The following is a 22823-nucleotide window of genomic DNA, read 5'->3' as shown; positions in this document are numbered from 1 at the left end:
AAATCCCTCTATTGTTTTTTTGTTGTTATTATTTCTATTTAAACTATGGAGTGAACGTGACTTTTATCTAAAGGCGGGAGGCTTATTCTAGATTTAACAAATGAATTTGACATTTTCTCTACCGGAGTACCACCAGAAGTGCAAATAATAACGGATACTGTGCGAGTCACAATATAACGTTGAGTTTGCTGCCATCTAGCGTCGATCTCAGGTGCCTGCATCACATGTGTTGACCAAAACATGACGTAACGATTCCCGAGAATTCAGCCAATCAGCTGTCACAAGTGGGGACAGTTTGAAATTGAAGCGGGTGAAGGCGGAAGGGACGAAGGGAAAATAATAAACAAAAGTAGCTCGGTTTGCTTGAACACAGCTCAGGTTTTATTCAAATGGATTCATTTTCACTTTTAAACTGCATACTGAGGTGTACCCGCGTCCGTTTATCGTGTTTTTCATGTCGTTTACTGTTTTTGTAGTTAAAGTAACCCGAGTGGAGTTGCCGTTAGCTAACGTTGATCCATAAGCTAGTTTTAACCGTTTTGTTTTTAGCAGCCGACTAATTTACCATGTCGTTGTTTAGTGTGCAAGCGAGGAAGCACACAGCGTACTATGACCATCTAATGTCGACATCGACCTCCAGGACACCGCGCCCGTCGGAGCGGAAAGCAACAGACTCAACGCTGGGCAAGAGTGACATAACATCGGGAGACTCTGCGTGTGAAGACAGCAGATCATGTGATAAGAGCAGACAGGTAAACAGAACTTATGTCGTCTCTGCACTGTCAAAAAGCGGCAGTGGGCAGCAGACCCCTTACCGTGGTCGCCTCACCCTTCAGAGGAGGTCAAGGAGAAAAACCGGGGCTGACACTACGGAGAAAACGATGGTTGAAAGCAGTCAGAACACCACCCCAGCTCCGGAGAAGAGACTGACCCTGCAGCGTAGGACCAGGACTCCTTCAATGGATAAAAGCGCACAGGTGCAGCGTGGGGTCAGCGGTGCCAACGCGCATCCAACACCGAAAATCCTCAGTGAACCAAACGGTAGGACACCCGGTTTATTCCGCTCAATGAGTTTGAGAGAAACGGCCTCAAAGAGCAAAGGAAAAGAGACGGCTGCTCATGCGGAAACCTCGGGGAGGCTGGCGCACGGCAAGACGCCATCCTCTTCCTCAGCGTCCTCCACAGGTAGGCAGCTAGAGGACCAGGCCCAAACATTTAAAACCCCGACCAAAAAGACCCCGTTTGAGAGAATCGCCGCCAAGAGAGACGTTTTTGAAAGGCTGGCAGTGAAAGAAGCTCCTAAACCAGTGGCAGTAAAATCTGCAACTCTAGAGAGGTCAAAATCCCGAGTACAGCAAACAGCAGAGGACATTAAGCCTGTCCCAGCTCCTCGGATCAGCAAGGTGTCAGCAGGTGTTCACAAACCTAACGCCGCGCCGCAGGTGAGGAAGACTTCCACCGCTTTGTCGTCAAGCCTAAAAGGAGACGTGACCAGGAGCTCCACTCCTGCTCCAGGACCTTCTGAGCAGTTCCTGTCCCGTCCCAGCGAGGCTCTGAAGCAGCAGGATTTATTTAAGATGGAAAACAGTGCAGTGACTGTTGCAGTCCGTGTCCGCCCTTTCAATGACAGGTTTGTATTTACCTTAACTGATGGGTAAACTGTGCAGGAGTAGATGATGAATTAAATGAATGAATGAATTTATTTGATGATTAAAAACACACATAACACTGCACTGCAGTCTTTACATAGATTAAAAATCACAGAGGATGAAAACACAGTAAAGCCAGAGGACTTATTTCTATCGCCTGTCCATTTTCATTCACACATCTGTCAACATGTAAGGATCTGGGTGTCCAAAATTTACTGCTGAGCCATCTGGAGGTGTCATCAGTCTTATTCAACCAAGCATCAATATAAAACAGTAATGTTTGTTAGAATTATAATATTGGCACCCCTACACCCACTTTCCATTCAGAATATAACACAAAGTGTAGTTTAATCAGATCCTTTGTATTGAAAATACCCCAATGTGAGATTATTTTATGTGGCTGTAAGCAGGGCAATACAGTGTATTCTGGACGAGCAAAGAAAGTGAATTTTATCATTTCTCAAATTTTAGGCGTTTTGTCAAATGAAACACGAATAACAATTTATTTTTCAATATGTTTCAGACATTATAAGCATGAAATAGATACAAGACTGTTTACTCCAGGATGTTTAGGAATTTTCTGAGCTGCAAAATAAAGACCAAACTACAAACACTGTACATGTGTAGCTTATGGACATGCTCACATTTACAGTAAGAAAAAAATCTTTCTGATAGACAAAATTCATCTCTGAAATGATGTTTGTGAATATTTATTCTTTGTTATAGGGAGAAGGCAGAAAAGGCATCACAAGTCATCTTCATGAATGGACAGGAGACTGTTGTCCAGCATCCTGTCTCCAAACAGAACTACTCCTTCATCTATGACTTCTCCCTCTGCTCGGTGGATAAGAGCGACCCTGCCTTCGTCAGCCAGCAGACGGTGTACGAGACACTGGCCAAACCTCTGCTACTGAGGGCCTTCGAAGGATTCAACACCTGCCTGTTTGCTTACGGCCAAACAGGCTCTGGTAAATCTTATACGTGAGTATTTTTGGCTTTAATTTATTATAGTCACTCGTTTCCGGTTAAATCACACATCACTTCACTTTTTCTAGCTCGTAAAAATGCATGCTGTTTTTGAAATGTTTTTGAACTGTCAGTTTGATCTGTTTGAAATGGTTGTTTCACAGGATGATGGGCTTTGGAGAAGAGGCAGGGGTAATCCCGCGGTTCTGTCAGGAACTTTTTTCCAGACTGGCTTCCATGGAAAACGAAGAGGTAAAATGTCACGTAGAAGCATTTATTTATTATTTCCAAAGAAGTTTTACTTGAAAAATCTGGAGTCTGCATTGTTTCTCTAAGATTAAAAAAAGATTAAAAGACTTCTATTCTTTTTCTGGTTACATAACTCATCAAATTACTCATTTGGGTTGTTATACTTCAGGTCAAATGTCATGTAGAGATGAGCTTCTTTGAAGTGTACAATGAGAAGATCCATGACCTCCTGGTGACCAGAGATGACCCAAACCAGAAGAGGATGCCTGTAAGTAGTTTTCAACCAACTGAGATGCCCTCCAAAAACCAGAAAACTATTGGTAATATTTTTTTGTGGCTTGTGAGTTTGTTATCTTTTTACTAGCCACTGTGGCACATAAACCATCCCAATTTTAAGAGTTTCCTGTCATTGTCATTTAAGATAACATAGAACATCTACCTGATGATCTCAAATTTCAGAGATGAACTCTTGCTTATGTCATGAGGGCCTTTTTTATGGTCAGTGTTGTAGGGCTGAATAACCTAACAATGTGTAGAGTCATGATAAAACACAGTTTATTTGTGTTACCAGCTGAGAGTGAGGGAACATCCAGTCCACGGTCCTTATGTTGCGGATCTCTCTGCGTAAGAAAACCCTTTTCTTTCTTTTGGTATATCACTCTTCAGTAAAGGCCAAAAGAACATGCTTAAATGCTGAGATTTGCAGAATTTCTCACTTTGCTATTTCTCCACAGGAATGTTGTGAGCTCCTACAGTGACATTCAGGTACGTTGAACCTGCTGTCGAAATATGTTTTCATTTAGATCCTTAGCATTTACTCAACTTTATTTATATAGCACTTTACACACACAACACAGCTGATCCAAAGTGCTTTACAGCACACACAGAGGAAAACAAAAAAGGAAACAAACACAATAGAAGAGAAGATAAATCAGAGTGATGATAATAATAATGATGATAATAGTAATAATAATAATAATGATAATAGTAAAGGCACATGGTCACACAGAGCCCATAGAGACAACACAGACCCACAGAGACTTAAGGAGATTAACCTAAGCTTGTTAAGTTAGGCACAATGAAATGTTAAAGGCTAATGAGTTGAAGTGTGTTTTTAAGATGACTCTTGAAAATTTTAATAGCAGGGGAGAATGGGATGGTGGGAGGAAGAGAATTCCATAGTTTTGGGGCAGGGACAGAGAAAGCCCTGTCCCCATAACACTTAGTCCTGGATCTCGGGACAGACAGAAGTCTTTGGTCAGACGTCTCTATTCTCTGACAGTGTGATATGGGGATAGGAGTTCTGTAATGTAAGAAGGGGTGAATCCAATTAACACCTTGTTGACAAACATCAGGTTTTTAAAATCAGTTCTGTAGCTAACAGGCAGCCAGTGTAGAGGCAAGAATGGGAGTAATATGCTCCCTCTTTTTTTGACCTTGTCAAAACTCTTGCTGCTGCATTCTGAACTAGTTGGAGACGGGGTAAACAAGACTGAGTGGTACCAAAATATAAGGAGTTGCAATAATCAAAGCGGGAGGGTATGAAGGCATGGATAACTTTCTCCAGGTCAGAAGTACAGAGAATTGATTTGAATTTGGAGATGATGCGGAGCTGCATGAAGCTTAATTTTACAACTTGATTGATTTTGTTTGTCAAAATTCAATCTTGAATCAAATAAAACTCCAAGAGTGTTTGCATGTGATTTAACAGAGGGGCCAATGGGCCAAGATGAGGAGAAATAACATTGGTCAAAAGCTGTGGTCCAAGTAAAATAACTTCAGTTTTATTCTCATTGAGCTTTGCAGCCATCCAGGATTTGATGTCTTGAAGACAGTTATTGAAGTCAGTTAGTTTGTTGTAGTTATTAGGCTCTATGAGGAGGTAGATCTGTGTATCATCGGCATAACAGTGAAAAGAAAGAATAATATGGCCAAGCAGAAGCAAATAGTCGGAGAAGAGGATCGGACCAAGTATGGAACCTTGGGGGATGAGGAAGATGATGCGTTGCTAATAGAGACACTGAAAGATCTGTTGGATAAATATGAAGAAAACTAGTTTAAGGTAGAACCAGAGACCCTCACCCATTGGTTTAACTTGTGAATGAGAATAAAATGATCTACTGTGTCAAAGGCTGCAGTTAGATCTACGTAGGAGCAAGAGGACGGAGCAGTTACCTGAGTCAACAGCTAGAAGGAGGTCATTAGTTTTTCTCAGTAATGCAGATTCAGTTCTGTGAAGAGCTCTGAAACCGGATTCAAAAATGCAGTTTTTAGCCAGGTGGGACAACAGTTAGTTAAAAACTACCTTTTCAAGGATTTTAGAGAGAAAGGGGAGTTCGGAGATTGGTGTGTAATTATTGAGTACTGAAGAATCTGTGAAGACTGAAGATTCTGTTTCTTTTTTTCTTTTTTTAAGTGGCTGGACCACTGCATGTTTGAAAGATTAGGGAACATGGCTGTTTTCCAGGGAGCTATTGATAACTGAAAGAATGCTGGGGCCGATGGAGCCAATAACTACTTTGAAGACTTTAGTTGGAATAATGTCGAGAGAACAAGTGGAGGTCTTCATAGAAGTGATAATATGATGAAATTCTGGTAAAATGATGGAGTTATGGGAATTTGGAACTGCAGTGTTCTCAGAGGAGATGGTTAGGCTGTCTACAGATGGTCTAATGCTAGCTCTGATGCCAAGTACTTTGTCTCTGAAGAAGTTTAGGAAATCCTCACATTTAGAGACAGATACTTCTAAGCAGGAGGTGAAGGTGGAGTTTAACACACTAAAACTAGAGGACTGCAATGGAAATAAGCCTTCAGGCTTTATTGTGTTTTTCATCCTTGGTGATTTTTAATGTATGTAATGACTGCAGTGCAGTGTTATATGTGTAATCATCAAATAAATTCAGTCATTCAGAAAGTACCCTGGGATTATGACAGCTTTTGTCAATAAGATTAGACATGTATTGAGCCCTGGCTTTTTTAACAGCCAGCTGGTATTTATCCAAGAGATCCTTCAGAATTTGAAATGAGATCTGCAATTTATCCCACTTCCACCTCCACTCTGCCCTTCTGCATGCTCTCCTTATTTCTCTAGTATTAATGTTAATAAGCCACAGTGAGGCCAAAGACGTTTTTTTAGTTTTGACCGGTGCAACAGAGTAAAGGGTGGCCAAAACAGTGCTGTTGAATAGTGAGACAAGTTCCTCTGTGCTCACATGAGATGGTGCAGCCTCGATACTGGCGGTGATGGGAGCTTCTCTATAGCCTTCTGCAAACCTAGTGGCAGTGGAAGAATTTAGACTATGGGAGTGGAGAAGAGCAGGACGGACAGGAGAAGTATGAGGCAAATCGAGATAAAAAATTATGCCCTGTGATCAAATAGGTGAGAATCTTCTATCACAGGGTTGGAGATGGAGAGATCTTAGGAGAGAGATAAATCTAGGGTATGGCTTTTAACATGAGTCGGGCCATTCACTTATAGTTGGAGACCAAAGGATTCAAGTAAATTTATAAAATCAAAGGTCAGGTTTAGCCAATGCTCTTAAGTAGAACAGTGAGCATGTCTGGGTTGAGTGTCAGCTAGACAAAGATACCAAGAATAAATACAGACATCACTGTTTGACTGAATATTAATGTCTTGGACGTGCAGTGCAGGCACACAACAGAGATTTTGTGCATCCAATACATACCAGAGTATAACATATACAACAAGAATGCTGTTGATGACCAGAAGACCACACAGAGATTCAGTCATTATTCACTGTGTCATTTTTCCAGGGATGGCTGGAGCTGGGAAACAAGCAGAGAGCCACAGCAGCCACAGGAATGAACGACAAGAGCTCCAGATCTCACTCCGTCTTCACCCTTGTTATGACCCAGACCAAGGTATACCCTCTCAACTGGATTGTATGTACCCACATAAATACCCACAAACAAACAAAAACTTGCCTAATAAAGTCTGACATATTGTTTTTTTCTGTGTGTGTCGGTATACAGACAGAGTTTGTGGAGGGAGAGGAACATGACCACAGTATCACCAGCAGGATCAACTTGGTGGACCTGGCAGGCAGCGAACGTTGTAACTCAGCTCAGACAAGCGGAGAGCGACTCAGGGTACATACACACACACACACACACACACACACTGTGGTATCCTTTGGTAACTGCTTCTCAAATACTAAAATCTCCATTTCCCAGCCATTTCAGGATGCTTCTTTTTTGTGTTACAATGTTTCTATGTGAATTTAACAAGAAAAGTCTATAAAAAGTATTGCATTAGGACAGTTTTGAGATGAACCACTCCATTCCGTTTAGTTTAGTAATGATATTAGACTGTAAAAATGACAGAAGGTTGAGGTTAATTCTAGCAATATAGTAGCTGCATTTTCATAAAACAGCATGTACAAATATTCAAATAAGTTTGGTTCATGAATGATTGTAACAACATTTTTTTTCTATATCATCATAGGAGGGCGCTAGCATCAACAAATCCCTGCTTACCCTTGGAAAGGTCATCTCTGCCTTATCAGAACAGGTGCTGACCAGGAAGAAGGTCTTTATACCGTACAGAGAGTCTGTCCTTACATGGTGAGAGAACAGTATGCTTGCACACATGTAGCTATGCAGAACACAATGCTTGTTTTTCTGAGCTCTCTTTTTTAGTGCTTCTTAAAAAAATAAGAAACATAAATCTGGTCTACAATTTCATGCAGTATAACAAAGTTGTTTGCGACAAATGCACATCAGACTCGTATGAAGAAGAAAATGTATTCGCAGTACTTGGAAAATGGAAAATGGAGGACATTAAATAAAATGACATAATTATAAATGTGGTGCACATAGAAATTGTACAACTGAAAAGACAATCTTGTCAAAATACATATGTTTTACATTTTCTCTAACCCACAGCGGATTTCTGACCTAGTCAGCATTTCCAGTTTAGAAAGATGATTCTCACCAAGTCCCTTTTTCTTTCTCCTCCAGGCTGTTAAAAGAGAGCATTGGGGGTAACTCCAAGACGGCCATGATTGCCACACTGAGCCCAGCAGGCAGCAATGTGGAGGAAAGCCTCAGCACCCTGCGCTACGCCCAGCAGGCCCGCACAATCATTAACATCGCCAAGGTCAATGAGGACACCAATGCCAAGCTCATCAGAGGTCAGACACTCAAACTATACACATTCAAAAACCTCAGCTGGACTAACTGATCTCTGACTATTGTATTGTTTAACTGCATTATAACCACAATAAGCTTTGTACACCTATTAATTAAGACCTTGTTTTATTATGTTTATCAGTATGTTTGTGAACATGTGTGTACATGCATGAATCCCTTCACTTGCTTGTAGTTTTCAGTGATTTCTGCACATACACTGTACTGATTACTGTGGATGTTTCCAGTTGTTTGGTAGATGTGGCCAAGGTGAACCCTCTGCCACCATAGACTGTAGAAAAATATGAATATAGCCTCTGTGACATCAACTGAGGGGAAATTGGAACAAGACTAACAAAACATCTTGCTGCCTTGGGAAAACAATTTTTATCTGCTAATAGAGATTTATTTTCACCCTGCACATACATAGTACATTATGTTTTTCTTGAAATTCAGGCTCTTTGTGAATCTGAACATCTGCAGTCCTACACAAACAGCAGCGCACCTGGTTTCCTTTACTCAAAAGGAAAACCAAAGATGGATTTTCTTTACTGAGCAGGGTTGTTTACATAGTTTTGGCATCACAGATGTGAACAGTATCACAGGTGGGAACAGTATTTGTACACTGGAAGAATCTCACAGTATAAAATATTGTTTTTAAAGCAACATTACTCATTTCTTAATGATCCCCATATTCTCAATAGCTTAGTCACTCATTTTTGAACCATTCACACACTTGTTTTGTGTCTGTCTTACTTGTTACATGTGTCTTACTTCATCTACCTCTTTTTTTTCTTTCTGTCTTCCTTCTCACTATCTCCGTAAGTCTCACTCTTTCTTTATAAGTGAATCTCTGTCTTTCTACTTGTGTCTTGCTCTTGATCTCCTCTCTCTCTCTCCCACTTACCCTCCTGTCTACCCATCTATCCATCACCAGCTTATGCACTACCCAGTTCAATTAAGGCCTGGCCCTAACCTTGCCTCCAGGCCATATTTATGCACTGTCAGCTGCACATGGCGGCTAACTGTCATGCAAGTATTATTTTTCATAAGATGATGGTGCTGCTGTTTGATGTTTTTAGCACTAAGGGGAGCTCTTGCTGTGGATTTCTCTCATATTGCCTGTCAGTGTGTGATAATCAAAGTGAATATGATTAAGGTATTATAAATCAGGTCAATGTTGGTCAGTAATGGCCTTTTTGATAAGTCTGATTGTTGAGGAGTTGACTGACAAAATCTGAATATTTGTGTAGCTTCTGTTAAAATCACCTCTTAAAACACACTGTCAGGACTTTTCTGTAATCCTTGTAATTTCATATTAACTGGTGTATATTTGCTCCAGACTGTTATATGTATTTTTAGCTATAAAAAACATTTTTGGACAAACTGTGTTTGTTTTCAGAGCTCAAGGCAGAGGTGGAGAAGCTGCGAGCGGCTCAGACGAGCTCTCAGGGCATCGAACCAGAGAGGGTCAGGCTGTTCCAGCAGGAGATCACTGCCTTGAGGAACAAACTCTGTCAGCAAGAGAGAGAAATGGTCGAAGCCAACCGGTCAGCATCACTGAAACAATTATAACTTTTTAAACGTTATTTTTATTTGTCTGATGCAGCAGACCCACATATTCTCCTTTTGAGAGGATTTAAGTGAAAGCTACAGTTGATTTCCACATTTTAGAGAAACCTAGTTGCAAAGTGATTTTTTTTTTAATACTCATTATTATAAATTGTATGTGCAGATATTTTTAGATGTGTTGCATATATTTAAGCATCAACCGTTTAAAATAAGATAACATTAAATCATGCTAAAATACAAATATTAAAATCATATTAATATTATGTAGATTAGCAGCATATTCAGATATTTTCCATTTTCAATGCGGGTGTTTTTTCCTTTTTTTTAAAAAAAAATTAAAAATTGAGGCATTGAGAAGATTTAGAAGAGAGTGAGTAGAGGTCAGGGATACATATTAGAGAATAATGATAGAATTGGATCTCAGGTGATTGAAGTTTTTGTTTTGTTTAATTTTATTTCCTGACAGGGCATGGAGAGAGAAACTGGAAAAAGCTGAAATTCGCAAACGTGAAGAGACCAAAGAGCTGCAGGTAATTTGTTCTGAGCAGGACATTTATTTCTATTTTATTTTTTAGTTTCCTATATATGTAGTTGTGCATTTTAGCGTCAAGCCTCTCATCCACAGTTAGTAACAGTGCAGTAATTGCAGACTTTCACCACACTAACTCTTTTTGCTCTTTGTGTCTTCAGAAATCAGGTGTGACATTTAAAGTGGACAACCGTCTTCCCAACCTGGTGAACCTGAACGAGGATCCCCAGCTGTCTGAAATGCTTCTCTACATGATCAAAGAGGGTCGAACCACAGTTGGCAAACTCAAGTCTGACTCCACCCATGACATCCAGCTGACAGGAGCCCTCATCGCTGACCAACACTGGTGAGAACAAATGGCTAGAGGGTTTGAAAATGCTAGTGGCAGCAACAACTGCATGTATGCTTGACATTTAGTTTATTGTTAATGATTTGAGGAATGTATTTTTTGTATCTATTTACCTATCAATGTTTTAATCCACCTATTATCTATTTTATTTTTTAGCTACAGCAGATATTCAATCTGAAACTTTTTTTTGTTTGTTTGTTTTAGTATTATAACCAACATCCAGGGTACTGTCAGCATCACTCCCATGGAAGACGCCAAGACCTTTGTTAATGGAAACCTAATGTCTGAATCCACTGTCCTACACCATGTAAGTCTCATCTGAACTTTAGCATTATACTATGGGCTAACTTACAGAAAACATAGTGCAATGGCTTTCTTTGTTGCTTTTTGTATTTTTTTCTAAATGAAACCCAGCAGCCAAATTAAACATGGCCAGCCTGTTTGTCTATTTTATGATTAAATTTAACTCGTCTTATCTGTGGGTGTGTGTGTGGTTTCCAGGGTGACAGAGTGATTCTTGGTGGAGACCACTACTTCCGTTTCAACCATCCAGCAGAGGTGCAGTCTGGGAAACGGGGTTCATGCTGGACAGGTGCAGGCGACGGCCACAAAGACTTTGAATTTGCCAAAAATGAGCTGCTCGCAGCTCAAAGAGCTCAGTAAGTGAAAAAAGATCATTCACATAAAGATAGAAATTATAAAACAACTAAATCTGCACTCGTAGTCTGTTTTATGTTTTTTGGGCGACATCTATTTGTCCAGACTAATAATCAAAATGAGTTTTGGTTGAATTCCACTTAAGCCAACTTTGTGTGTCTCAGGCTGGAGGCAGAAATTGAAGAAGCCCATGTGAAGGCGAAAGAAGAGATGATGCAGGGAATCCAGATGGCCAAAGAGGTGGCCCAGAAGGAGCTGCATGACCAGAAGGCACTTTTTGAAGAGAAGATCCGAGCCCTGGAGAAAGAGCTGGTACAAAACACTGTCACTTTTTTATTTTTTATGTGAAAAGACTAAACATTTATTCTCTTTCTATGATCTGTTATTTACTTACCTGGTATTTCTGCCATTAATGATAACAAACATGAATATTACTGAGTTCCATCTCAGTGCAACATAGTTCTGACCCATTTCATTCTGTACATTATGTTGATTGTGTGTTGACAGTCTACAAATTTTAGGTTTTACTTGCAGATATAAGTCAATTTGCATAAAGGTGTCACCATACTGCCTAAACTATAATTACAAACAGAAATCAGCATTTATATATTTTAATTGTTTATTGCATTATTACAGAACCACCTTTTTTTATACTTTCACACCCAGTCAATGAGTGCAACCAGTACTGACTAATACCAAAATGTAATTCATTCAGAACGAGGAAAATGAGCGGAAGCGTCTCCACAAGCTAGACCAACAGAGGGTGGCCAGCCAGATGGTGGAGCTGAAGATAGCCAAGCAAGAGCTGGAGCAGGAGGTGGACACCCACAAGAAACGCCTCCGCCTGCACATGGAGACCCAGGTCAGCACCCAGAACAACACTTGGGAATGTTAAATTTCCTCTTCACTTTAGGAAAATTGACTATTAAGTTCTGGGAAGTTTTTTTGTGCTAGACAGGTTGTATTTCATCAGACAAGTGGAAAAGTACTCCCACACAGGCACCTCAAGCACACATGAAGACGATTTATCTGATCACTCATACTGGAGATAAACATAGCACACCTTTATTAAGCTACTGAACATGCCTTTAATGTAGGTTTGCTATATGGATTGGGTCTCTGAAGTTACAGTATGGATAAAAGTGTAAATAACTTTTGAATTTGATGACCTGGAAGAGAGTGCTCCCCATGAAGTACTTACAGCTTGGCCTGCAGTCATAGATATATAGTGGGTAGTAAATATGCAGTGTCTATGAAAAGAAAAGTATGAAAATTTAAAAGTAATTTCAGTCAGCTTTCTGCATTTTTCTTTTTTGAGCCTCAGATGTCTGTTCGACAGGAAATTTGGATTATTCCTGTAACCATAAATGACATCATCGCATTTATTTGCTCATTCTCCTGATGATCTAAAATGAGCTGGAGAGTCTTAAATAAATATGCTGACACCAGGTTTCATGTTTAACTGATGGGCCATTTGGGGTGTGTTTTGAGCTGGCTTGGCTTTAGGCATAATGTTTTGGCCCAGTGGTTTTTAATGGTTTGTGCATTACCATGATTCACTCCAGGTGATGGAGGAACACCGTGTGTGTCAAGCAAGGATTGTCGAGGCCCTGGAGGCGGAGAAGAGAAAAATCAGCAAAGAGCTGGAGGAGATGCAGAAGAGAAGAGCCGTAAGGGAAATTCAGACTCCTAGAAATGGTGAGCGATTTTCAAGTCACTACTGAATCACAGTGGTTATTCACACTACATAAGTTGAGTTTTAAATGGATGGGGTCCATTCAAGGCAGAAAATATCTGTTGGCCTGATATATACACCGGACTATACACAAGTTTAATAGGGGCAGAGAGTGCATAGATCTTATTTAACTTAGTATTTCATTGCGAGGCGGGAGGCAACTCAAGCATAGATAGTGTTAATCTACAGTAGACATACTAGATAACAGTAGGAATTTAAACCACATGTAATTGCATTGATTATTATCTACTGCATATGATAAATGTTTCCTCCATACAGTTGTTTGATTCGCTTAGAAGTCTGTCAAACAGGAAATCTGAATTATTCTTGTCACCATATATGACATTATCTAACAATATCTGAACTGATGGCATAGGCTGAACCCCATCTAGTGCTACCAAATCAGGCTGAGATTAAAACCATCTGAGACTAATGCTCCTTGTGTGTCTTTATTGTAGCCTCTCCACAGTGGGATGCCATGAAGCTGTCCTTGATGATTGAGGAAGCAAATAAGATCAGTGCTAAACTGAAGAAAAACACAGTCTTTAGCAGGTATGATAAGATGCTATCCTTAGTGACTAAACATATAACATGTTTCAAATGGCAGTCATCTCATTTTGCAGCTTTTCCTCAAAGAAAGCTGTATCTTAAACTTAACAGTGTAAATATAATCCAACTTTGGCCATTACCACTTGAATACCTTCTGTTTTAGACATGAAAGCTCTGATGATGAGAACCTGGAGCAAGGAGGTGTGCTACAGGTGCGGGTTCAAAACATGAAGCTGGGGATCTCCACTTTCTGGAGCCTGGACAAGTTCCAGAACAACATGGCTGCCATGAGAGAGCTGGAGCAGGTTTGCTTAAAATCATTTCTGCCTTTCTGTCATAATAGATGAAATTTCTTAAAATGTTTTAAGATGTGCAAATGTTGACATCTTATCTGGAACCTGGCTAACTCAAATTTTGCTGCTATTATTTGCTCTTATAAAATGAAATGGTCCAACAGTCCAAAAACATGCAGATCAGATCATGTGACCTGTTCAGGGTGTTTGCTTAGATCAGTTTTTAATTACAATAAAGGGAACTGAAGGTGGATGGAGGAATTTCTTAAAAGATTATTTTAATGGCACACTATTGGACCAACAAAATGCTACAAAATTTGTAGGAACCCTGTACACACTCGCTTATTGAATCTGATCAGTACCCTAATAATCTAATATTTATTGCCTGTTCAGAGTCCGACATCAATTGAAGTGTGTTTGCCAATTTCCCACGCATATGACCAGAGTCCAAAATGGGTTGTTTTATGCCTGACAAAGGGATGCTGCCTCACATTGCTTTGGTTTTCTCATTAAGTTGAGTAAATGAGACTGGGCATGTCAGCAATAGTTTATTCTCCGCAGGGGGATTCCACCTCTAAAGATGACGATGTGTTTTATGACCCTGATGATGAGTGGGAGCAAGATATATCGGCCTCCTCCGCTTCCACCTCCTCCTTCTCACGCCGAAGGTAATTATCTAGCTGTACCCCTCTCCTCTCCTTCCTATCCATCAACCCTCTTTCCAATTACTTACATTTACATTATATTTCAGGGGATTAATTGCTATTCTCGGCTGTTTACTTGAAAAGTGTAAGCAGGCAAGTGTTCAAAAGCACCTACAACATGTTCCTGTCTGAAGTACATGACAGTCTGTCTACCAGTGCCCGCCTTACTGTCTTTCAAAGGTTGCCGGGGTTTGGATGGACGATGCTTTTGCCTTAATAGTATGTGGGTTTTAAATCCACAGCCCCCATGCTTGACTCTTCTTTTAATGTGAAAAGTGTATCAGGCAAATTGGTGCATATGGAAAGTTGAAAAGTATGTGGATGGAACACGGAAAATCATTTTTGTCCAACAGTTTGGAAGATTTTGGTTATTTTTACAAAGTCCTCCTAGTTTCCACCGATTTGATTTACAACCTGGCGCATATTTCTGACATTCAACACATCCTTTTTTTTTTTTTTTTTCTCTTTCATGAAAAGTTGACATGAAATTGCAGCCCACAGAATATTTCCCTCTCTATTCTTTTTCCTCTGTTTATTAATTTCATTTCCATGAAGGCCAGGCCAAGGGGTTTAGAAACGGAAAGGACACCAACAGTCTCTGTGTTTCTCACTCTACGACCCACAACCCAAACACGCATGGACACACACACACACAGCGAGAGCACCTGTGGTACATGCAGAACCCCCAACATTTTCCCCCTTCATTGCTGTTATTCTTGTCAAGGATGTTTATGGTGCTCCTGGTGGTGCCTGAACTACCAGCAGACTGAGCCAAACGAAACATGGCACACGTTCTGTGGTTCCTTTATCCCTTCTCTCTCACTCTCTCTCTCTAACTCCATCAAACCCATGCCTAAGCCTTATGGTAATAGTCATAGCTGGCTATGACTATTACCATAAGGCTTGACCTTCCCACTTCTAGGTTGCTCATAATAACTGAAGTGTATTCGCTAAACTCGTTTGACCTTTATACACGAATATAACATGCACCCTAGCAAAGTGACACCAAATTAAGTGGAAATGTAGTCTTTTGCCAACGCCTTCAACAAAAATGTCAGCAAATTAATTGAAGCAGATGGATCTGGTAAGGAAATCCAAACAAGTGAAAAGTTGGCAGCTAGTACACAGCAACAGACTTCATCAGTGGTTAATTTTAAAAAGTATTGGCACGACAAACTTATAAACAAACTTTGAGCCGCAATGAGTGTAATGGCTTTTGTAAAGTGCTGTAATAAACAGCCTTTGAGAACACACCAAATTAATTTTGCCCAAGTATAGAATATGAATGTGAATATGAAATGTTGGCAGGGTATTCACAGAGGTTCATTTCTGGTTTGTTTTGCTTTAGGAGCAGAAGTTTGTTGAAGAGCAGGAGAATCTCAGGGCGCCTCTATGAGATCCGTGTCCATCCGATTCAGAGCCTCCACAACGGCTCCTCACAGTCTGCTGGTGAGTCCGCCGATCAAAATAACTTATTTCATGCTCACTTACACCACATTTTAAATACTTAAGAAAATGCCAACATGACTATTAACTCTTTTTATGCAGTGGGGAAATTAGCATGGGCATAGTTATTAGGGAAAATGTGCAGCATCAACGCTTTATAGTAAATGCTAGTAGCTGATGTAAGTATCCCTTCTGCTTCAAGATCCAACTGCTGCTTTTAGATTAAAGGCTGAATAAACTGTAATAAATGAAAATGAGGTGTTACCGGTGTTATATGTATACTGGGTTCTATGATGGATTGTGTGACAAAGTGAACATTTACTATGTCACAGTGTTGTAAAAATGATGTCCAGTGAAGTCATGTCTGCACAACCCAACTCTTCACTGCATTTGTCCCAGGGTTGATGGGTGTGGCCAAACCGCCCTCCACACGTTCCAGCACCACAGACTCTACCATGCCAGGCATCTGCAAGGAGCTGGTTGGCCAATCAGTGGCCCGTCTGCGTGGTTGTAGTGGCACAGAGGAGAGCATGGCAGACAGGTTAGCCTCTGATCTGCACCTGGTGTATGTGGCAGTCCAAACCATATCTGACCTGTACGACAATCTGGATGATGACAGTCAGGAGAACGGTGAGATTCAACTCAAATTTCAAATCTTCAGTGAGTAAGAAGAAGAGCAAACTGATGCTTTTTGTGACAATATTTAATTACTTAGTAGTCAAAGTTAGTAGATAGTCAGCTAAAGGCAGGTAATTACCAGAAAGAAATCTAAGAGTTAATTCATAATATTTCTATGTAATTGCATAAAAAATGGTTTTAGGCTCATGGTTCATGGTTTTAGGATGAGATGCCAATTCTTTCATTTATACAGCTTCAATAAAATTTATATTTGAACTTTTCTAAAGAGCCCAGGATTGCTTTCTTTTTTCTGATTAACTGTGTAGGTGTATTTGAACAAATTGGTTTTTATTACTTTTTTTCCTGCAGTGTTTGTGTGTAATTTGGTGGCTCAGACTCAGCTTATCAAGGCCACCACAGCCATAGAGAGTGCAGTGTTTGTTATGATGCAATGGTTAGCCATTGTGAAACCTTCCTCCGGCCTACTCTACACCGTTGCTGAGGAACTCAAGAGCCAAGTCAAGAAGATGGGAGGATTCTTCCAGCTGCTCATTCAGGTAAACACAAAAAATTACCTCACTGTCTTAAATGCCACACAGCAACATTATATTGTACTTTTTGTGGCATTTGCAGTATATAAATTATTTGAAAAGAGTGCAAAATCAGAGCTGAGAAAATGATTTTCAATTTAGCGTAGTTTTGACACGGGGTGGCTAATCAAAATGCAGAGCATTGATTGAGGGGTCTTAGCTCTGAGCTGTTTGAGCTCTGTCTATGGAAATGGCCAAGCGGAGGGAATTCTCAACCTTGAGCCCCAAACAGAACATGAATATATGGAAAATAAATCTAAATTCCTTACCAGCCTCAGCACCTAAACACACAATTTTTCTCTCTCACTCCAGATTTTTCACATTCTTAGCATTTTAATTTATTTACAGACCCCCTTCAGACTATGTTGACCGTTGTTGACTTGCTTAAATTGATTCACTGCTAAATCAATTTTAATTCCACCCATTTGTCAGTTTATTTGTGCTCACTTGATGTTGACAGAAAAATGAAATTTTTCCCCCTCATCTAGGGTTGTGAATCTGAGATCACGTCAATGGTTACAGAGGCAAGGAGGAAGAGCAGTCGTTGCCTGGACGCAGCATTGCTTGCACTTGGCCACCTGGCGGCGGTGACAGGCATGCCGCTGAATGCTATGGAGCTGGGTGGCCAGGCCACAGGCAAGGTAACACCACCATTAATACCGTAGTACCTACTGTCTCTGTCAAGGCTCTGGGGTCCACTGTAATCAAGCCCCCACTCCACAATATTGGAGAATGGAATATTAGCTGTGTGGATTTCAGAGCAAGGAAGATATTAGGAAGTGGGGAATCATTGAGCTGAATGCGGACACGGCATGTTTGATTTGTTGCAATTGCAGTGGTCTAGCATATTCTGCAGAGTAAACACATGTTAAGGAAATCTTGGAAACTGTGACAGTCCTTTACAGGTGCACAATATTCAGTGCAAGAGAAAGGTAAAGGTTAAGATTCAATCATATCATTGTCTTTATATATTTTGTAGCTTTTTTAGTGACTGACCAGAAAGGTGCTATGAAAAATATTATAATAAAAAATATGATTGATGTTATTGTATGATTACATTTTTTTCAGCCATCGGTGGTCATGTCTCATGACTCATGTCTGCTGAAGGGAACCAATAAAGGTGTCCGCTCTCTCGTAGAGGAGAGCCTCACCATCTCCAGAGAAATGCTGAGAGAGGCTCAGCTGTCCTATCCCAGGAACCCAGTAAGAGATCATAATCATAAACTATTCAACAATGTTGTGACTTTTGTCCACCTGCTTTTTTTTCATTTGTTGCAGAGAAACTGTATTTTAATCATCCTATAGCACAAGTTGTCATGATTATATAATTTGTAGATTTTGGTTAATAATCTACTTTCCATTGAAGTACAGGTAAACATTCTTAAAATGAGGTTTCATCATTGGTAATCTATGTGTGCTTACAGGTTCTGCAGTGCCTGAAATCCAAGACGCTTGATTTAGCACGTGCTCTGCAGAGTTACATGTATTGCCATGTTACGGTGAGTTTCACAGCATAACCAACTAAAAACTAGAATCTATGGCAATGTAACAAGACTTAGTTGCTACACTGCTCTTGATAGTTTTTGTAAGAAACTGAGGCTTGAATTTGCAGTTGTATGGGTGTTAACTATGTGGACCTGACAATCAACTCCTAGAAATGTCATCAACAACATCTCAATGCTTCCCTGCTGTACTTTTTCCTGTATGTACCTCTTGTTGCCAGCAGGTGATGTTGAACAATCATGAATTGCAAAGAACCAGAAGGAAACATTCTCCCAATATGGATTTATATGTTGTATTATGGTGTTGTTTTTGATGTCCCATCAATAATTTTATGATTTTGTTAGTCAGTGATGGAGCTGTAGTGTGAAACAGCGCAACAAGAGAAATATGTTGTTCCACTTGACGGCAGACACCAGGAAATGTTAACATAACAAATTGAGAAGGCTTGGAGCTTAATCAACTAGACATACTGGTTTCACTAAACTGTCTAATCCCTAACTCACCTTCAAGAATGAATTATTCTCCACTGATTTATGAGGCCTCATATTGTTGTTTGCTTAGAGTTAAATTTTAAATGAAAGCTATTGATTTTTGGAACTGAAAATGGTCAAAGTTAAAGTATTTGATTAATGGCATCAACTATCGGCTATCTGCAGCTTCATTACAAAAACTAGTGCTATTTGTCTGGGTAAACCCGAGCTGACAGAGACAATACGTGCCTTGCAAAGCTTCCCTGGATATGTAAAGGTTAAAAACAATCTGCCATCTTGACACAGGCTTAAATGTTACAGATTAATACCCACTCCCACAGCAGCCCTGTTAAAGATGCCACTCAGCCTTTATTGCTCCTGTAAAGCTCAATGCTCTGTAGGCTTATCTCTTCGCAGTCGCCCCTCAACGATCATTCAGGTAATGAATGTGTTGAATGAAGTGGCATCAGTCACAGCTAACAGGCTTGTTTGCCGTTATCTTAGTCACACAAACTAGCAGTTTTTTTTGTCTAAACCAACCACTGACACATAGGCGCAGGGGCATTTTGACGTCCACAGTGTTATTGTAGTCAAACAAACCTGAGTTATAGCCTGAAGCAAATACTTTCAGGGTGTCTTTTGAACAAGACGTGTGCACAGTACTGCACCTGTATATGATCATGGATGTAAATGCATCTTTTGGTATTAAATATAGCTGACTTTTCATTACTTAAACCCAAATATGTTTGACTTTATAGTTTCATGCTCTCCAGAAGTTACAGTATTGTTGTTACAGTTTAAGTAAGTAGTATTTAGTAGTAAGTAAGTATGTGTAAGCATACTTTTTAATTAACATTTTTAGAAATTATTCAAATTTTCTGTCCTATTATTCGTGCCCATTAAAAAGGACAAGATTCCCTTTGAAAACAGCTAAAAACGTTCATCAACCACAAAGAAAACATTTCTTTTTCAAGGAGAACCATGGCAAATTCTGAACAGACACAAAGCTTCGAGAGACAAGAGACATTTCTAAATATTCTATATATTGTGTAATGTCAATTCTGTGTTACTTTTTCTTATTTAAACAAAATACAGAAGACAAAAACTACTTAAATTTGATTGATATCGATTATTAATTATACACAAGAATGTGCATTTATAATATTAAATGTTAAAAATGTAGGTTAAAAACTGCTTATGTACACTGTGTTCCACAGTGAATAGCATAGCTCATCAACATTTTCTGCAGTACTGAAGTGAGTTGGGAAGGGGGCCATTAGGTTCATGTCACAGGAAATGACACATCACCTCGGAAGCCCCATTCATTCATTAATGACATCATTTGCAACTCTGGGTGTGGGTATGTGTGTGTCTGTGTTTGCATGCATCTGTGATCCCTGTAGATGGTCTTACAGTATATGTTGTGCTACATACAGAATTGTGGCTCACAATTATAAGATCCCTAAAATATCAAGACCATTCAGGAAAATGTAGATGGGCAATGTTATGGACATGATAATAGTAAAGAGTGAGTCCTTCAAACAGCTATGGTTAGTGTATAATATCAATTTTTGTGTTACTTTTTTTTACTGTTTATTTGTTCTGTCTTGTATTCATTTTTTGGATGTTCATGTCATCAAACAGGAGAAAGAGAATGACCTGGAGGAAGGGGAGGAGGACGCCTCAGCTTCCAATTTGCAGAAATTGAGAACTACAGTGACCATGTTATTCCAGCTTAATCAGGCCATCAGACAGCTGCATTCCTCCTTGTCTACCACCCTGCGAGGTGACGTTTCTGATGTGCTCAACCTGCATGTTTAGCTGAAACTCTTATCCAGTGTGACTTACATTGTACAGCAAATGCTGATTCTTGTGTCTTAAACTTCAAAATACCAATTGCCACCCTCCTTCCAGGTAAAGACAGAGACTCCAACCTCAGCAGCAGCAGAGAGCTGATCTCCTCCTCTGCCAAGGCTGTTGACGAGCTTATCACTGGTCTGTCCGAGGAGGGAGCGGCGACGCTGTCCCTGCAGCTTCCCTGTCTTCAGACCGTCGTGGCTGCACGAGACGAGCTCCACTCTGCTCTGCAGTCCCTGTCCTCCTCTTGGAACCAAGAGGAGGCGGAAGAGAGCAGAAGCTCCACCGCTTCAGACAAGAGTACAGAAGATGAATTGTTAACCAAAGAAAGTGCTGCCTCTCGCAGTGCTGTTAGACATCGAGTTGTTAGTAAGATTGTGTATTCCCTCCCTTCAGGTGTGTCGCCCAGTGGCAGCCCGCACTGGGTGTGATGTGTAGATTTATACATCATGTAGGACTTACTGTAAAAATGAACTACTGACTTGGAGAACACGTTGCCTCCTGCTGGTAATAACAAGCGGGTTTTTTTTATATGCTCCAGTACCTCCAACCCGGCCTCAGAGGCAGAAAACACTGTGGTCTGCTTTTGTGTTTCCATCCAAGTTGTTAAAAAAATCTGTTATATACACACTCATACAATCAACTCTGCGTACTGCTTAAAAAAATCAGTTATATTCACACTCATACAATCAACTCTGCATGCTGCATATGAGCAATCCACATATTTGTACGGGTATTATGTGGACGCAACCATTCCTATAATCGTGTCACTTCCGATATGATGTAAACATAGCATTATTGTAGAGATGTAGCTGCGGTTGTACGGTAAGAATTTGCTTTTCAGCGCTTTAAAGATATTTTTGGCACACACATATGAGTAAAAACTTCAGTCACCACAAAATTTAAAATTCATGAAGGATAATTATAATTAGGATGAGTAATTGACTGTAAGGAGAAAGTTCACTTATGTTGTAACAGGCCTTCTCTGTTGTATTATATTTTTCTGGCCACTAAATTATTCTATTACATTTTTTTCAAACATATAATAGTATCTGAGGTACATTTGCTGTAAAAATTAACAAAAGTTTGTCCATATTGCTTGCTGTTTTCTTTCTTGTTTTTCTTTTGTATGCTGTATAACACATATTGTAACAATTTGCACTCAGGAGAGACTTGTATCTGCAGGGTTTCTTCTTAATACATATACTCCAACATATCAGTGTTTTATGTCCTTTACAGGTGCAGTGTGTAGGATTTAGTGGCACCTATCGGTGAGGTTGCAGATTGCAAAAAAACTAAATATACCCCACCCCTTCTCCCCTTTCAAGGATGTAGGAGAACCCATGGTGGCCGTGAGACTTGTTAAAAATGCGAAAGGCTCTCTCTATAGCCAGTGTTTGGTTTGTCCGTTCTGGGCTACTGTAGAAACATGGTGGGCTCCATGGAAGAGGACCTGCTCCCTATGTAGATATAAAGGGCTCATTCTAAGGTAACGAAAACATAACGATTCTTATTTTCATAGGATTATACACTAATTAAAACATACTTGTGAATATTATATTCCATTCTGCTAGATGCCACTAAATTCTACACAATGCATCTTTAAGAATATGTATTGGTAAAAAAAAATTGGATGTGGGGGGGACTGACCCAGACATTTCAAATTGCAAATCACTATTCAATAAATACATACATTTTAAGATTTTGTCCTTTGGTTCCACACCAGAAAAGATATTTGTTGTCTGTCCTGAAAGTGGACAGTGGCACCTGTTGATGAGCATATTCATCTCACTGTGGTAATCCAAAAAAAGGAAAAATCGAGGTGTAATCATGGTATTACTGATATTGTTCGGAGACTGCCTGGACCATACTGCATCAGAATGAAGGATCCCAAACTTTATTATGTCATGGACTCCTTGTTAATACAATTTAGGTGCCA

General features: G+C 39.9%; 1 protein-coding gene across 2 annotated transcripts; it reads left to right on the top strand.

Moving 5' to 3' along the window:
* Nucleotides 1–280: 280 nt before the first annotated feature.
* On the top strand, nt 281–22052 carry kif14 (kinesin family member 14). Of its 2 annotated transcripts, XR_006096942.1 has the most exons (30): nt 281–1630; nt 2376–2630; nt 2780–2867; nt 3034–3132; nt 3436–3488; nt 3599–3629; nt 6639–6746; nt 6858–6974; nt 7330–7448; nt 7845–8017; nt 9415–9562; nt 10051–10114; nt 10275–10459; nt 10667–10769; nt 10964–11121; nt 11284–11431; nt 11835–11981; nt 12685–12817; nt 13313–13406; nt 13567–13708; nt 14258–14364; nt 15749–15849; nt 16246–16476; nt 16834–17021; nt 17543–17695; nt 18123–18257; nt 18479–18553; nt 20672–20813; nt 20942–21386; nt 21418–22052. XR_006096942.1 is itself a non-coding variant. In XM_042416391.1 (29 exons), the coding sequence occupies exons 1-29, from the start codon at nt 567–569 to the stop codon at nt 21313–21315; spliced, it is 4935 nt and encodes a 1644-aa protein (XP_042272325.1). In that variant the 5' UTR covers nt 281–566; the 3' UTR covers nt 21316–22052. The 2 variants fall into 2 exon arrangements, 1 of the variants encoding a protein (XP_042272325.1); XM_042416391.1 differs by having other exon boundaries at nt 20942–22052.
* Nucleotides 22053–22823: the final 771 nt, after the last annotated feature.

Source organism: Thunnus maccoyii, chromosome 7 (genome assembly GCF_910596095.1).
Source record: "Thunnus maccoyii chromosome 7, fThuMac1.1, whole genome shotgun sequence".
Lineage (NCBI taxonomy): Eukaryota > Metazoa > Chordata > Actinopteri > Scombriformes > Scombridae > Thunnus > Thunnus maccoyii.
Note: the sequence above shows the minus strand (reverse complement) of the source record. Positions and strands in the feature narration are given on the sequence as shown.